Here is a 17,345-nt window from a genome sequence, read left to right as displayed (position 1 = left end):
CTGACTTATGAACTTAGAGTTGGATAGCTTAAAGGTTGAAGTTTAATCACAAGTTGTACTTGATTGATAAATCTTCAAAATTTATATCTTATACCATCAAACTTCTCAAAGAGGGTAACTCATGGTTTTCTAATATTTGAAAGATGTTCCACCATGAATAGAAGAACATGATTTGGTGCAAATGTTGATGCAGCTCTAATCGTCTCAATATCCTCACTTCTTATCATTCATATTGATTCTTATGGTAGCAAGCTAAGTTGATGTATCGCAAGCATCAACTCCCTCAATTGTTCTTTCATTTGTGCCATTGTACTCTTCATTTCAACAAGCTCTATTATAATAAATAAAGAAGTATATATATTAAAAAGAAACTAGAATGATTTATTGCCAAAAGATAAAAAAACTTAAGATTCTTGAAACTAGACTAAAAGCAAGAAAGGAGTTGACAAGAGTGAAGAAGGCTTCACTCTTGCCTCTATATATACTATCTAAGTTGGAGCTACGTAGCACTGTTTTATAAGACCTCTAATATGTGTTGACTTTGTAGGACATATGCTTTAGCTTACAAGGGAAGTTTTTTACATGTGAGCCATATAGTTAGCTTATTCTTTAAGCTATCAACATGTGTGGTATATGGCCAACTTGTTGACTACATTTCTAACCTAAAATGTCAATTAAAGACACATATAAAGTCAAAATAGCATCTACGAAACTTTTAAAAAGCTTCTATAAAAGATATTATGAAATTGACCTATTTTTATCTACTATTATCTAAATCACATAAATAATTATTGCTTTACGTGTGTATGTTTGTGACAATAATATCATTCAAGAGAAGTAGAAGGGATGACTTGAGAACAAAAAAGATATTAAAAATAATATTAGTTTAGAGGAGGATAATTTGCAACTTCTAACATGCTTATGTCTTATCAAGACGTAATCTATTTTTAATTAAATAAAGACAAAGCTTTAATATTGCAAGTGTACTCTTGTCAATCTATCAATGACATGAATTAGAAGAAGTTACATAAACCTGAGAAATCTATATATAAAAAAAATAAAAAAATAGAAATAAAATAATATGCATATTAAAATTGAAATTGGAATGGCTATTGTCAAAAGACAAGAAAACTAAAGACTCTTAAATCTAGACTAGAAGTAAGAAAGGAATTGACAAAAATGAAGAAGACTTCTTTCTTGTCCCTATATACATTATCTAACTAAGAGCTACATGGTGATATTCTATAAGACTTCTAATATGTATTGATTTTACAAGACACATGCTTTAACTTAAAAGATAAGTTTTTTATGTGTATGCTACATAGTTAGCTTATTCTTCAAGCTACCAACATATGTGGCACATGGCTAATTTGTTGATTCCATTTTTAACCTAAAAAATCAATTATAGACACTTATAAAGCCAAAACAGCATCTATGAAGCTTTTAAGAAGCTTCTATAGAAGATATTATGGAATTATCCTAATTTTTTCTTCTTCTATCTAATCATAAAGGTAATTATTGGTTTACATGTATATGTCTGAGATATTTAGTATCTAAATTCTTTTAATGGTTATTCATTTATATATTTCTATGTATGTGTATACATACACATTTATCCATTGAGACAATAATTTGATATATACTACTATGATATAAAAAACATTTTTTTAAAATCTAATATAAATAAAAAAATTAATTAGTAATAAATAAAACTTTGAAAATACAATGATAAAAATTATTATTCTATGATAATTTAATTTTTTATATAATTTATTTTTTTAATTTTTTAATTTTTTTGTAAGTAATGATATGCATCATATTAATGTATTTATATAATAATATAATATGATGCCAAAGATCTATTCTATTTTAGTATTAAAAAAATAGATAATCAGTTAAATTATTCAATTTCAAACTCTTAAGATAGAAGTGGGATTGAAGTTAAGATATATTAGAAATGTAATAGAGACAAAAATAGGGACGAGAGTAGAATTAGTGAGGTTTAGATAGGATAGAGATAGGAAATGAGATTGGAAACATTAAACTAGTACATTTTGAATATCTTAGTGAGAAAAAAAGTTGTGGCTTTAACAAGTTTTTAAATTTAAAAGCATGATTTCACTGCCAACAATTTTTCAATGAGACTTTAAATTTTCTTTAAATGACATATATAATTTTTTTAAATCAATATCTAAAATATTCATTTAAAAAAATCTCTTAAATTGAATAGTTTGAGATAAGCGACTTGAGATAGAATGTTGAGAATAAGAAGACATGAGGTTGGAAATATGAAACATGAAATCGGAAATATGAGATATGAAGTTGGAAATATGAGACATGAAGTTTGAAATAGGAGACATGATGTTGGAAATATGGGATATGACGTTGAGAATTAAGAAGGGAGAATATAAAATTGAAAATAGAGAATAGATGATATGAAATTGGAAATGAGAAATAGAGAACAAGAATTGGAAATTGGAAATGGAAGACATGAGATTAGAAATAAAGAATAAGGGATAAGAGATTAAGAACGAGAAATTGGGAATAGGAGGGGGACATGGAAGATAGACAAAATCAATCATGACATGGCAAAGATAGTGTGGCTTTATCAACTTTTTATTATATAATTTTTAAATAAAGATCTTTCTTATAGATTTATTTTTTAAATTTTATGTTACATAATATTTGAAGTAATATTTAATAGCTTAATTTAAAATAAATAATATTAATTAAATTTTAAAATAATTAAAATATATTTTTTACAAATATATATATACAATCATGATATGTACTTGTGAATAATATTATATATATATAAATATATATACATAAAAAATATAAAGATTAACAAAAAAATTATTTATTTCCATATTAATACATATTTAAAATTAACATCTTTTTAAAAGTTTGTAATGATTAAATTGATCTTAAACAAAACCATTGTCAAAAGTTTGTAATGCTTAAATTACATTTTTAAATGAAGTCATTCCAAACACATCAATATTGATTTTGAAGAATATGTACCTAGCTTTTGTTTTGACCTTTTTATTTCATATGTCTTACAAACAAAGATATTGAATAGATTTTGTGCTTATTAGTTTTTTTTACAATTGATTAAAAATTCCTGATTTTTTTGGATTTATTTTTTAAAAAATATTATTGATGAGAAATCAGACATGATTAAATGTTAAAGGTTTATTAAAATGTTTTAGTGTGGGAAGCTATTTGGATTATGTTCCACCTCCACTATCAAAGCTTTCGATGCTTTTTTGTTTGAAAAAAAAAAATTCTATTGAAAAGAATTTCTCCAAAAACCAAACCCTTGGAACAAAAATTTTACAATTAAAATGAAAAGTAAATGTATAATTGAATGATAAGTTCACACCTTCTCACGCCATTCAATCGGCACTCCTTCTCAGGCCACACAAGACTATTGCGAGTCACCTCACAAGTGTCGATCCTGAGAGCAGCAGGGATGATGGAAGGAATCATGTGCCAAAGCTGCACTTGCAACGGGAAGTAAGATCCTTTCGCTGCCTCTCGGATTCCTATTCTTTTCGTTGAGTTTTCCGCTTCTATGAGAAGCTACCCAGGCGTTGAATGGCGGAGACTGATGTCGGTACCTTGGGTAGGGGATGGATTGAATGGCGTGAGAAGGAGTGCCGATTTCATGGAGATGATTTCAAGATACTGGGGCTCAACAACGTTTAATGTGATTGTGGGCCACTTCATATTTCTCTGACGAAGAAGTCTTTGTGGGGTTTCTCCACTTGCGCTGCGGTCAAGCTCAATCGTTTTGATGCTACACAATGAGTCTGCTCTGTCTTTTATAGTTTACGACTTTTGGACGTGTATTGCTTTGCACGGTTTTGCAATGTAGTTTATCTTTGACGAGCTGCCTATGCTCTTAGAGCGACATTGGCAATTCGATTACAGTTTCCGATGCGTTTTTCGACCTGTGTTGACGCATGAGACAGGTTTTTCACAAACCCATGAATGTGTACGATCGCTCTCGCCTGATATGTTTCGAGGAGCACAACGTCGCAGGAAATTTTGGTTCGGTTGGTTTGGTTTGTGTTAATAGCATAACGAATTCTTAGGCTTGATTTTTTTTTTTTTTTCTTTTTTTCTTTTTTTTCTTCTTCTTCTTCTAGCTATTGTATCCGTAATTTGAATGAATCGTTGTGGTCATCCTTGCGCAGATTTTAGGGCTTTGACCCTTTGCGCTTGTTTGTGTTGAGACGCTTCAAACTTGTGGCAATGGCAATCCAGACAACTCCGCCAAGTCCTGCAGTGCCTGTAGAGTCAAATTCGCAAGACGGTCTCATGTTCAGCCTACGAATCGTGAATTTGGAATACTACTTGTCACCCCCTCAACCGGGCATAGATGTGTGCTACTCCAAGTTTCAAGGTTACTTTGATCGTGGCTTTTTTACTCCATCAGGGCTGAGGACTTTAAGCCACCAGCCTCTATTTACAGTTCTAAATCCGTGCTCTTTCTATTAAACTTGAGTTTTTGATTGGCACCTATGCAGGTCGCACTGTGATGGAGGTTCCCGTAGTGCGGATTTATGGAGCAACGCCAGCAGGCCAAAAGGCTTGCTTACATTTACATCAGGTGAGTCGGTGTCTTTTTTGGTTTTAATTTGTCGGATTGTTCGTGTTTTGTATTTAAGTATTCCTGTTCTCAGTGAATTTCACATAATGCCAATTGAAGCTCGATCTGTGCTTGTTGAACTAGGTGTTTCCTTACTTCTATGTGCCTTATGGTGATGATCTGCCGCAAGAAACTAGCGAAGGTACGTGTACCATCAGTCTTTCCGCGATGCTTAGCGTTGAGAAGTATCTCAAGAACTTGATGCGTTTATTGAATATTATCATAGTGTTCTTTCAAGACTTCTTTTGGCGCTACTGAGATCTCCTGAATTTTTGGTATGTATTTGTAGCTCTTGCATATGTGCGGTGTCTTGCGTCAGCAATCGAGAAAGCCATGAAGGTGCAATTCGTACTGTCTCTGAAAATCCGGAGTACCAAGCTGTTCTTAATGTTTTCCTCAATTCTTACTTTTGCACTACGAACTGTGACTACAGTTGAAATGGTTATGAAATGGTTACGAATTGATATGAGTTTATGCAATTTCGGAACGGAACCTGGGTGATGAAATTGTATGTTCGTTTTATATGCTCTTAGTAATTTCGATGTTTGATGTTTTCTTCTTCCTTTATTCTGATGTGAGTACCGCTAATAGAATACCCCTCTGACTGCAGCTAGCCAGTAGCAGCGCTGCAAAGAAGCAGCATGTTCACAGCTGTAGCCTTGTGAGGGCCCGACGCTATTATGGCTATTATCCATCTGAGGAGCTCTTCATTAAGATTGTATTGTATCACCCTCAGGAAGTGGCCCGCATCAGCACTTTGTTGCTGGTAATGATTTTTGTCCACTACCGTCTTGTATAAGTTGGTGTACTTGTCCTTCCTGTCAGCCTTTGGTTTAACATTCTGTTGGTTCTATAATCTCCCCTAAGATGGCATGTCAGCTGCCAATCCTTTGATATCTGCAAGTTGTATTGGATGGGTTTATCTGTGTTAATTTGGGCAACTATTTCATTGGACGTTAGAATTGGAAGGTTTAATGTTTTACTTCTGGTGTTGTATTTGTTCAATTCCTGCTTATTTGACTGTTGTTGTAGCATGAATGCAGGGTGGAGGGATAATGAATCGCAAGTTTCTGCCTCATGAATCCCACATTCCATATTTGCTCCAATTTTTGGTACGTATTAGATGATCCGCCATGAATTGTGTGCAGTGTGGAACTCCGACCTGTTTGTTCCACGAGGAATTTGAAAAATTATCGATGTGTATGGTATTCCAAGGTACCATCTTCTTACTTTCTGTCTACATCACGAAGCGCAGATTGATCAGAATTTGGCTGGCATGAGCTACATTCATCTTTCCAGTGTGAAGTTCCGGCGACCCATTCCCGAGCGGCCCTCTGACACAATGCATGTTATACAACAACTGAAAGCCGAATTCATGCAAAGGTCTCTTAATATAGATGTGACTGTAACCGAAGCAGATGATGATGTGAAAATCAGGACAGCACAGAGTATGGAAGCAACACCCTCTTCGACCAATGAATGGTTAGGGTCTGGCCCAGGGGGTAAGAGCCACACACGCTCGTGGGTGGAGTCTACAATACCTGCTCACTGGGTCTGGTCCTCGCATTATTCTACTGGTGGTCCTTTTGGACGACACAGCACATGCGAGCTTGAAGTTGATGCATCTGTGGAAGGTGCAAGTCTCATTCTCTAATGTTGCTTGATTTTTGGAGTTACATAAACTTTAGAGGCAGCTTTAAACAATCAACGCTGTTAATAATGTTGAAGAGACCTTTGATTTTGGATGTGTTGAAATTTCGACTTCCTCTAGGCTTGAACTTGAGTACCCAGTTGATTTTGATGTCTAGTGCCTCTTATCTCACTTCGCTAGAGATACTACCGTTCATACTTCAGTTCGCCAACCTTACTGCCACGCACGGACTCTTTGGGGGAAAACCGTTTTGAACCCTTACATCGCTGATGGTCGGAGTATGCAAGTCTGTCGCAGATATATTGAATCAGAAAGAACTGGTGTTTATACCACTACACGAGGCAGGGCGTGCGATCAAACTGGTTCAGTCTCTGACGCCAATGTGGGAGGTAACTACCGACTACTTAAAGATTGTCTGGATGCAGCTGCGCGACTTTTGGCTCTTCCGTTTGTACTGATCTTGAAATGTTTGGCCTCGAGCTTACAATGCTCAGAGGATTCGTACATCACATTCAGCCTATTCTTTTTAACGTGCTCTCAGGAAGAGCGGCTCAGGACTGGAGAGGATGGACCTGCTGGCGCTGCATATGCACTACGACCCTCGCTGGACCGCTTTCTTCCATCCCCGTCTGCTCTTGAGCAAGCTCTTCGTGACTCTCTTTACCAGATAGTGCAGGATGAAGAAAGAGTCCACCATCTTGAGCATAGGAGTGGTCAATTTCTCAAAAGTACACAAGAGGTGTTACTTGGGTGCTCTCAAGCAGCCAATACTGTGAGGCCTGAGGTGGCACCACAGGACCTGGAACCTAGACTGGATACAAATAGTATTGGCGCAGAGGGATGGTTAGCGGATGACGAAAGGGGCCCAAGTAGGGAGCATTCCGCCTCAGATCAGGGAGGTCAAGACGAGTTAATTAATGAGAATGTCATTCGTAGTCAGCTTAACTTACAGAGTCGTGCCTCTCAGGTATGTAAAGTTAAGAAAGTCATAAGTTGTAAGGTTGAGTGTGATGCGTCTGGGGTGGTAGAATTGAATTTGTTGGTCCTTTCTTTAACAATTTGTTGGCATTTGAGTTAACATCAATCTGACGTGTATGCACAGTTTCTCGTATGGAATTTGTGAAATTTTACGCTGTCTTATTTTATTTTATTTTATTTTTTGTTCACGTAGATTGATTTGTTATTTTATGCGCGCTGAAGCAGGAAGTGGAGGAAGAGGTAGCCGAGCTGTTAGAGTGGATGGGTGCCTTCCATCAGGATATCATGGGCGAATCAGGTAGTGAGGATGATGAAAAAGAGCAGGAAATTCGAAGAGTCTTGAGCCAGCCGTGGGATTCACCAACTATGGAAGCAGCGATGCTGCAAGCTCTTTCCAACTTTGAACACGCTTCACAGAAAGAATGTCAAGAAATTCTTGAATGCGCGAACTATGACGATTGTGTAGAAGATGAAGGCGAGGAAGATCTTGAAACTTCCCTTCTTGAGATGAATCTGGAGGGTTTGGCCACTGTACAAAGAAATGGGGCTGGATCAGAAAGGTTTTCATCTGGTATTCCACAAGTAAATGGTTCAAGCGATGAGTATGAGAAAACGTCAGGGGTTGTATTCGATAGATATACTGAGCATATTGATACATTGCATACAGAGGGTGAAACTAAAATTCCCCGTGTCATTTTTGGGGTCGACGACCCCCTTAAGTTTGTACAGAAAGATCTCGAACACCATCAGCAATATCTCCCAAAAATACCACAAAATGATGGCGCAGGTGATACGGATGCTGAAACGGAGCGTGATTTTTTGCCGGAGCCTAAGCGAATGCGTCTTTGTTTACGTCAAAGCTCAGCTGGCTGCAGGAAGGATAGCCACGATCGGAAGGAGAAAGACACTTCGAAACGATCTGTTTGGGGTTCACTGCCTTTGGTTGGTGGAACATCTGATTCAAAAACTGTAAAGAAAGAAAAGAAGGAACAAAGGCCCTATAAGCAGGCTTTGCCAGTAGTTTCAAATCAAAGGAACGAAGATCACCTTCGACCTCGCAAGGAGGTAACTCGGGTGGTCGAAGTAGCTGCCCGAGACCAAAGACCAGGGATCTCAGTAGATTCGAAAACAAAAGTTGCTGAAGTAAAATCAAAGGATGCGGAAGTCTCTCTACGAGCCTTAATGAGGAGGAAACGAGAGAGGCGGTTGCGAAGCAAAGACCCTTCTCTCTCAGGAGGCAGTTCTATTGTAGGGAGTCAGAGCGAAGGGGAGCAATCTTTTGGCGGGGTGGGGATTGTGAAGAGTGAGAGTTCGCTTCCAGGCGATTCTGAATCCCAAGAACAAGATGTGATTAAGCAGAACACAGCGGCGTCGAGTCCTCCACTTGCTAAAGAGAAAGATGAGGAAAAAATGGAAGAGCTTGTTATTTCAAATCAGGGTACCACATTACCACGAGTTGTGGGGCAAACGACCAAATTTCAAGTACTAACCTTGGGGAGTAATGGTGCTGAACAAATAACCAGGGGCTCCCAGGGTATGGAAATTGACTCAGGAAGGGGATCCACAATTCGTCTATCTAACGCTGATTCTATATATCCTGTGGACGATGCACTTGGCAAATCTGAATCAAGAAGCATGCATCAGGATTCTGAAACGAATAAACTACCTCCTAAGTTTGAAGATTTGTCAGTAAAGTGGAATCATCACTTGCATGAAATTGGGGATCATCGGGATTGTGGAGGTGGGAGAGTGCTCAATGCGGAAACGTCTGCGCTTAATGTGCAGAATTCTGCAGGTATTCAAGTCTACTCTCAAGTTCCGGAGGCAGTTCTGTTTGAAAAGGTAGAACGGTCGTCTGAATCGGAGGAATCGGAACATCTCTTTCCTGCTTCTACTTCAGGTCCAGCTGTGCAGAAAGAAGCCTTCCTGCAATGTAAAGATTTGCATGCAGCACGTGGAGCAGATGCGTTGAAAAGCACGAGTTTTGCTAAAGGCACAAGGTTATTCTGGGCCGAGGTGGTGAAGGACATAGTGGAGAATACATCTGATAAAGTCACATTGCGAAAGACGCAACTTTCCAATTATGACGTGAATGACTTGCAGGACATTGACAATGTGACTCCACAAAGGAAGATTCGTCTTGTTTCCGAGGATGTTGGATATCTGACAGCAAGCTTGCTATCCGAGTCATTTCGTCCACAAAGGCCGGATGTGGTCTCAGATGAGATTCTTGTAGATAATGCTGAACTCATTGAGACCCAGTTAGTGGAGCATGAGATTATTCGGAGACTGAAAGAACAAGAGATGACTTGCACGGCAGACATGGAGTCTGATATGACTCAGTCTATCATCCAGAGAGAAGCCGCATTCGAAGAGGAAGTCGATAGGGATGAAGTTTTTGGAGCAATTCTTATTGGAGATAGAGAAGGTTCAATAGGCAACCTCTCGCAAGCCGACATCTCTGTAAATATTAACATTGTTTCGGTGCCCGACGAGACAGAGACAGTTTTCAACAAATTAGACAGGGAAATCAAAGAATCTCCACCTATGATTCCTGTAAATGTCAACCACGACGCGGTTCCACGCATCGAAGGGCATGAAGTTCCTGGTATAGTTTTCACTGATATGTCGGACGAGAGTGAAGATAGCCTTGATTGGGGTGATGATTCCGGAAACTTTCACAGGTTAAATGATAGTGATGAAGGTGCGGATGTTCCAGAAGAGGAAGAACTTCGGACGAGACTTCCGAATAGTCCAACCTATGTCAACCCTGGATCACCAATGCATGCGAATGGAGTCGATCCAGTCGTTAAGGGTGAAGATTTGGTACACGTGGAAGCATTACAAGTTCCTTCGGCAAGAGATGTGAGATGCAAGAATGCGGAGAGTACCTTGAACAGTACACCAAAAGCTTTTTTCACTGAGACTCATACAAACTCCAACTTCTTGATGGAGATACCTGAAGCACAACTGTTCCCAGCTACAAGAGAAAATATGAATACTGTAGGGTTAAGTAAAGGTTCAAGCGGATCCTGTGGGACTAGTACTGTATTTGGTGCTGTGCTAGGTGAAGCACAAGCATCAGGGGGATTTTCAAAAGAAGTTGGAGATATGGTGAAGGAGATATCCTCCCCGAAGTCTAGCTCACTAGTGAAGATTGGTATGGGTATTTGTAAACTCAAATCAGAGCCAGGACAAGACAACCATTATCTTTCGATACCGACTGAAGGCCAGTCTGAGTCAAGTGATAAGAATAATAATACTGTGTTTCTACATGAGGCAAAAGGCTTTGCATACAGTGAAGATAATAAGGGCAGAGAATCCGAAATGATTGTGGAAGTTAGTGCTTCTGAGAAGGCAAAAGGCAAGGATTCTGCTCCGCAGACAAGGGAATATAACATGCAGGAGGCAAAGGATGACACTTTGCTCCCTGTCAAATTTTACCAGAAACCGCCATCTAGGGACGCACTCATGGGTACTCTTTGCCAATACAAGCTCAGGAATGTGGATTATGGAGGTGTGTTTTATGGGAATTCGAAGGATGTTCCTGCACGGGCTACTGTCTCCGCAGGCTTGATTTTTGATGGTGAGTTGGTTTGTGGAGAAATCTGCTGGTTTTCAGCTAATATTTTGTTACGCCTAATAAGTGCTAAGATAAAGTTGTATATATATATATATATATACATATCATTATTATTGTTTGTAAGATTTTTTTTGTTATTTTTTTTTTTTTTTTCCCGCTTAGCAATATGGTGATGTTTAAATTCCTTCATTGGAGATTAAGTTTCCTTCTGGTCCTTGCAGTAAAAACGAAAGAAGCATTTGATTTACCTCCGTTCTTATTTGGAGCTGAAAATAAGAAGAGCAGATTCAGTAGTACCCGTGCAGAGCAGAGAACGAGTCCGACACCCCTTAGTCCTGGAATGGGGGTTCCCTGTTACTATGAAAACGATGGATCTGTGTCATATCTTTTGACTCCAGCCAAGCCACCTCCCAGCCGATTTGCTGTGCAACAATGGCTCTCAGAGAATAACGTTACGGATGCTCAGAGTCATTTGAGCACACGTGGAGAACGACTCTTTACCATGGATGCTAACACAGGTAAACTTGTACCTATTGATGAAGCTGGAAGCAACAGGTCGACCCAGGAGAGCTTCCCACTGCAACACTCAGATGAAGATTATTTCCGGCCAGCTTCACCTAAATATGACGAACATCATGTGTTGGCTACACCGATGGTATCTCATTTTTCTGTCTCGCCTGCGTGTGCACCCTCAGTGAAAAGATCTAGTAAAAAGAGCAACGCTAATGGGGAAGTGGCTTCCGGGTCCAATTCTCTCCACTCAAACCCTGAGCTTGTAAGTTCTAGAGCCACCACCCCCGTCACTCTTGATGGTGTATTCGAGGATCGTAAGCCTAAACCCTTACAAACTATTGTACAGAACGAGAAAAAAGTGACTGCTCAGGCATCGCCGTCTCTTCACAACAATTCACCATCTTCGCAAACTCTGGAATGTGTAGCACCACCACTTGCGAAGGTACGCACAAAACATAGTTCAATTCGAGATGTCTTTTGAAAGTATGCAATCTCGCCTTGATGACATAATATGTATGTTCTACATTTCCCCATCGAAATGTTTCTGTCATGTTACAAAGCTAACATGTGGTGCTCATTTTACAGGATAAATTGAAGAATGAATTGCTCAGGGGGAGGAACACTGAAGGAGGAACTTCAAAGGGTATCTCAAAAGCAACAGCGATCTTTCGTGATGTATCTCAGATTACAGCTCCTTCTCCACTTAAAGGTCATTCGACTCCCCTTAGTCAATCTGGGTTTCGGGACCCTGCCAGCGTAGGTGCGGGACAGCAGCTCACATTGATGAGTATCGAGGTATGTCTCAAACCTTTTAGCTCATAATAGCAGTAATGCGCAAGGTTGGGAAGGACAACCTCAAACACTTGCTGTTTATTCAAGTTGTACTTATGAAAGTGTTGCATATATGGCAGGTACATTCAGAAACGCGAGGGAACTTACGTCCAGATCCTCGTTATGATGCGATTGGAATGGTAGTTGTTGATATTCAATATGACGATGAGACACGCGGGCATATTAATAATCAGACTTTGGTTCTACTTGTCGATGGAAAGGCAGCTTCTTCTTCCAAGTAGGCTACTGTGCTACTCACACCGCCATAAATAGTTGCCGTTTTGACAGTCAGGAACATAGTTCCTTTACAGCTTTCAAATCTCAGCTAGTTGAGAGTTATCTGTGATTTGTTTTTATACTTTGTAAGGGTAGAGATGAACTTATTCTCAAGAAAAGCATGTGTTTGTAGAGTAGCATAATTTTTTTAAAGCCCTAATTTAGCATGATAATTTAGCTTAGGTGCTTTCTTTCTTGCCTCATTCTTCTGTTGGATTAGCTGAAGGACTACTTAGCTGTTCACTTCTTGCTTAGCGATGGCCTTTCCCCCATATTCACTGTCGCTTACTTGAGATGGTTTGCCTTTGGGTCGCAGGAACGTGGATGGTGTTACAGGCTGTAGCATCATCTATCTTGCTGACGAACTCCTTCTTCTTAAATGCTTCGTCCGCCTCGTCCGCTCATGTGACCCTGACATGCTTGTGGGCTGGGAGATTCAAGGTTATTCTTTGGGTCTTTTGGCCGAACGGGCAGCTAATCTGGGTTTCGGTCTTCTTAAAGAACTCTCTCGTATACCTCCAAAGGCACAACCTCACAGCTCGAACGGTGTAAAGGAAGGTGACAGCAATACTCACAGCAACTCTGCCGATGGTCAACCCAAGTTTCAAGAGCTGAAAAACTCAGTTTTTGGCGATATGATACCTTTGGAGACAGGGGCGGCTGATAGTGTAATTACAGATGAGTGGGGTCGGACCAACGGGAGCGGTCTCTTTGTGGGAGGTCGTATAATCTTGAATTTGTGGAGAATTATGCGTGGAGAGGTAAAGTTGGGTGTATATACACTTGAAGCTGTAGCTGAGGCTGTGCTTAGGAGGAGGGTGCCACGAATCCCTTGGCGCATTTTGACTAGGTGGTTTGCTCGCGGTCCTGCTCGAGGAAGATGTCGATGCATCAAGTATTTCATCGATAGAGCAAAACTCAATTTCGAGATTATAGACCAACTTGATCTGGTGATGCTCCTCTAAACTTTCTTCTCATACTTTTTTTTCAGCTATTGTTTTTACTTGCTTGAACGATCCAGAAAGATTGTCTAATGATAATTATATCATATTTGGCTTTTTTGTCTGGCAGCTGAATCGCACTTCGGAGCTGGCTCGGGTATTTGGAATTGATTTCTACTCGGTATTTTCTCGTGGGTCACAGTTCCGAGTAGAATCTATGATGTTGCGACTAGCACACACTCAGAATTTCCTTCTTCTGTCTCCAAGTAGACAACAGGTACTCTTCGAATTCCACTCATCGAGCAGTTGAAAATCTCGGTGAAAGCACTCATGGTTTGCATAAAGAGTTAACGACCGCTTAGATTGCCTTCCTAGTTTTTAGATGCTGGAGTTCAACATATTTAACGGATTTTTTGGTAAAACGAAGTCTGCTGTTCATGTTGTGAATTGTTTTAATTACAGGTCGCTGCTCAACCAGCAATGGAGTGCCTGCCACTCGTGATGGAACCTGAGTCTAGATTTTACACAAGTCCGGTGGTGGTCCTGGACTTCCAGTCGCTGTACCCTTCTATGATCATCGCATATAATTTATGCTTTTCAACTTGTCTGGGTAAAATAGTCTCACAAAACCCAAAGGTTCTGGGTGTTACCAATCTGGCTATCCCACCTGGTCTGTTGCAGGAACTCAAGGATTTACTTACAATAACTCCAAATGGTGTAATGTATACTCCTCCAGAGGTAATGTGGACATTTCGCAAGTAATTCTCCTCTTGCATGATCACCCTGCGATGAATGTTCCAAGATTTCTGCGGTAATAATGGTGTGGCCTCTGTGTCAACATACAGGGCAGAACGATGGTAACTTCTATGATAGTAGATTTATCAGTTTCATCCTAATGTGGCAGGTTCGTCATGGGGTCGTGCCAAGGCTTCTTTCAGAAATTCTCTCGACTCGCATTATGGTGAAGCAAGCGATGAAGAATTTAGCTGTAGATCAAAAAGTTTTGAAAAGAGTACGATGTCGATCTGTTTCTTGTTTATGAACATATGGATGTTATTTGAACGGTGCTTATACTTGAGACCTTGAGGCTATTGGCATATGTTTCTGCACTGAGGGTAAGGTTCCAAGTAACATTGGATCCAGAATTAGGCGGACGCACAAATTATCATTTTCATATTTTGGTTTTCACAATTTATTTCGTAATTTTATGCAGGTCCTAAATGCTAGGCAGTTTGCGCTAAAGTTGATCGCGAATGTGACTTATGGATACACCGCAGCAGGATTTAGTGGTCGAATGCCATGCGCAGAGCTCGCTGATAGCATTGTACAGTGTGGCCGTCTTACACTTGAGCGTGCAATACATCTAGTTAACACGACTAAACGGTGGGACGCTCGGGTCGTCTACGGTGATACGGATAGGTAAAAGCTAAAAGCATGTTGTTCGACGCCTCCCTGCAAGTTTTATGTCATTGTATGTTTGTCATCGCCACATGCGCAGAGGTATAGTTACGGGTTGTTTTGAACCTAATCCAATTTTCGAACACGAATCAGGACAGTACAGAAGTTTGCCATTGGATGCTGATGCAATGTCAGTTTCTTTCTAATTCTGTGTTTTTGAGCTTTGCGGAAGTTTTAAGTCGAGTTTCCAAAGCATAAAGCTTAATTTATCACAACGCCATGCTCTCCAAGACTGGGAGCAGCTCTAAAATCACGTAACATTTGCTTTAAGTCGTGTAGTTTCTCTTGTTTGGTTGGACGCAGCATGTTTGTACATTTGGAGGGGCGCACAAGGGAGGAAGCATTTCAAATAGGACAGGATATCGCGGCATCTGTGACAGCCATGAACCCGAGTCCAGTTACCTTGAAGATGGAGAAGGTCTACCACCCGTGTGTACTTCTCACTAAGAAGAGATACGTGGGTTTCAGTTACGAAAGCCCTAATCAACGCAATCCAACTTTTGATGCTAAGGGCATTGAAACTATACGTCGTGACAGCTGTGCAGCTGTGTCCAAGACATTAGAGCGATCTCTTCGTACTCTATTCGAGACTCAAGATCTGTCACAGGTTCGTAGCTTGTTCTTTTCATTTACGTTGTCGATGGTTGAGCCATTACATAATGTGGAAAATTATAAATTTACTGCTGAAGTGATAAGTTCGATTGAGAATGGATTTTTTTCCTTCTAATTTTTAACCGTTTCACAGGTGAAGGCCTATCTCCAGCGGCAGTGGGGGAAAATCATTAGTGGCCGTGTTTCGCTTCGTGACTTCGTGTTCGCAAAAGAAGTGCGATTAGGGACATACAGTGCGCGAGCGTCTGTCCTTCCAGCCGCTGCTATAGTGGCCTCAAAGGCGATGGCGCTTGACCCTCGGGCAGAGCCACGATATGCAGAGAGAGTACCATACGTTGTTGTGCATGGGGAGCCCGGAGCCCGTTTGTCTGATGTGGTCGTGGATCCTCACACAATGCTTGCGAATGGATTACGTCTCCATGACACTTACTACATTACCAAGCAGATCATTCCTGCATTGCAGAGAGTCTTCGGACTTGTGGGAGCAGATTTGAAGCAGTGGTATGCTGAGTTACCACGGATTTATAGGCCCCCAACTTCCAAACGACCAGGAATAGTAACCTCCAACGGTCCTTCTAAAGCTCCGGCTGAGGTAGAGCGAAGCAATAAAGGCTATCTATCTAAGGGGACCATTGATGACTATTACTTGTCACAACATTGTGCAGTATGTGGGGAGTTGATGCGAGGCTCTCAGTTTATCTGCTCCTCCTGCTCTGCCAACCCTCAAGCTGCTGTCGCGGTGTTGACGACTCAAACTGCTCAGTTGGAGAAAGAGTTCAAGCACCTAGAGGCGGTGAGTGATTGATTGCTGAATAGAATCCACAGCCTCAGTTTGATTACTGTTTTCAACTGTTTTCTTTGCATTTAATGTCACTTCTTGTGTTGATACATATTCTCTAGACTTCTTCGGGCAGCTGTGTGCTCACAATGCGATGTGTGCGGCAGATCTGTCGACATTGTGACGGAGGTGATGGAGGTCCAGAGGGCCACATTGCATGCGTCTCCCTTGACTGCCCCATCTTTTTTGAGCGGATCAAAGTTCAGAAGGAGTTGCAAGCGTTATCAACGATTTCTGCCAATTGTGGATATTATCCAACGTGTTTTGTCGACTTTGGCTCTGAGTTATTCTAGAATCAAAATCTTTGTATTCATGTATCAATTATCACAGGTATTAATTAATTTACTTGTACAAATAGCCGTAACTCTGAAAGTCGTAGTTATATGGGAAGATCCAGTGAGACGTTTTTCAAGTTCAAGGTAATGTGAGCTAAGGTTATGAACAAGAGTTTCTTTTGAGACGATGCACTCCGAAAGTAGCCAAAAATAGCAGCAGATTATTGTTGCAGAGGTTTGTTCTTGAAGAACTTATACCTTAGAAGATACGTCTATTCAGTGATTTAATTTAGGTCGAAATTTCGCCAGAGCTTTTTCAAATTCAATTCATAATATTTTATTGGCATTCAAATTATATTATAAAAGAATATTTTCTGTAGCTAGTTTTGTTAGCTGGTGGGGTTGTTGGGGGTAGCTAGAAACTTTGAAATGAAAGTGTTCCTTTTCTCTCCTCAATGGAATCACAAGTTAAGACATTGGATGGAATTCAGATGAGTTGTATGAACTAAATTAGTGAGGGAATTGTATCAAATAACACATATTAACTTGACTTGACCACACATTATACAGCCCAAATGGTAATTGTGATATATATCTAATGGTCACTAGTTGTAAGATTTTTATTTTTATTTTTAATGTCTTGTGAGGAAAAGAAAAGAAAAAATCCAAGAAAAGTATAAGAAATAAAAAATTGAAATAACACATTGCAAAAAGTCCAACGTTCTAAAAAAA

The 17,345-nt window shown here is 39.9% G+C and overlaps 1 protein-coding gene across 4 annotated transcripts; it reads left to right on the top strand.

Moving 5' to 3' along the window:
- The first annotated feature begins 3,528 nt into the window (after nt 1-3,528).
- On the top strand, nt 3,529-16,992 carry LOC112274842 (uncharacterized). Of its 4 annotated transcripts, none has more exons than XM_024504646.3 (22): nt 3,529-3,977; nt 4,203-4,411; nt 4,536-4,618; nt 4,742-4,799; nt 4,947-4,996; nt 5,268-5,423; nt 5,701-5,769; nt 5,913-6,291; nt 6,606-6,697; nt 6,850-7,275; nt 7,509-10,872; nt 11,091-11,824; nt 11,968-12,177; nt 12,294-12,451; nt 12,806-13,439; nt 13,561-13,707; nt 13,893-14,168; nt 14,335-14,442; nt 14,644-14,849; nt 15,192-15,495; nt 15,634-16,293; nt 16,446-16,992. In XM_024504646.3, exons 2-22 carry the CDS (start codon nt 4,261-4,263, stop codon nt 16,629-16,631), a joined length of 8,451 nt encoding a protein of 2,816 aa, XP_024360414.1. In that variant the 5' UTR covers nt 3,529-3,977; nt 4,203-4,260; the 3' UTR covers nt 16,632-16,992. The 4 variants fall into 4 exon arrangements, with proteins under 4 accessions (XP_024360414.1, XP_090104469.1, XP_090104468.1 ...); XM_090248343.1 differs by having other exon boundaries at nt 3,529-4,411; nt 11,091-11,644; nt 11,729-11,824; XM_090248342.1 differs by having other exon boundaries at nt 3,529-4,411; nt 7,512-10,872.
- The last annotated feature ends 353 nt before the right edge of the window (nt 16,993-17,345 follow it).

This window comes from Physcomitrium patens, chromosome 2 (genome assembly GCF_059467195.1).
Source record: "Physcomitrium patens ecotype Gransden chromosome 2, ASM5946719v1, whole genome shotgun sequence".
NCBI lineage: Eukaryota > Viridiplantae > Streptophyta > Bryopsida > Funariales > Funariaceae > Physcomitrium > Physcomitrium patens.
Note: the sequence above shows the minus strand (reverse complement) of the source record. Positions and strands in the feature narration are given on the sequence as shown.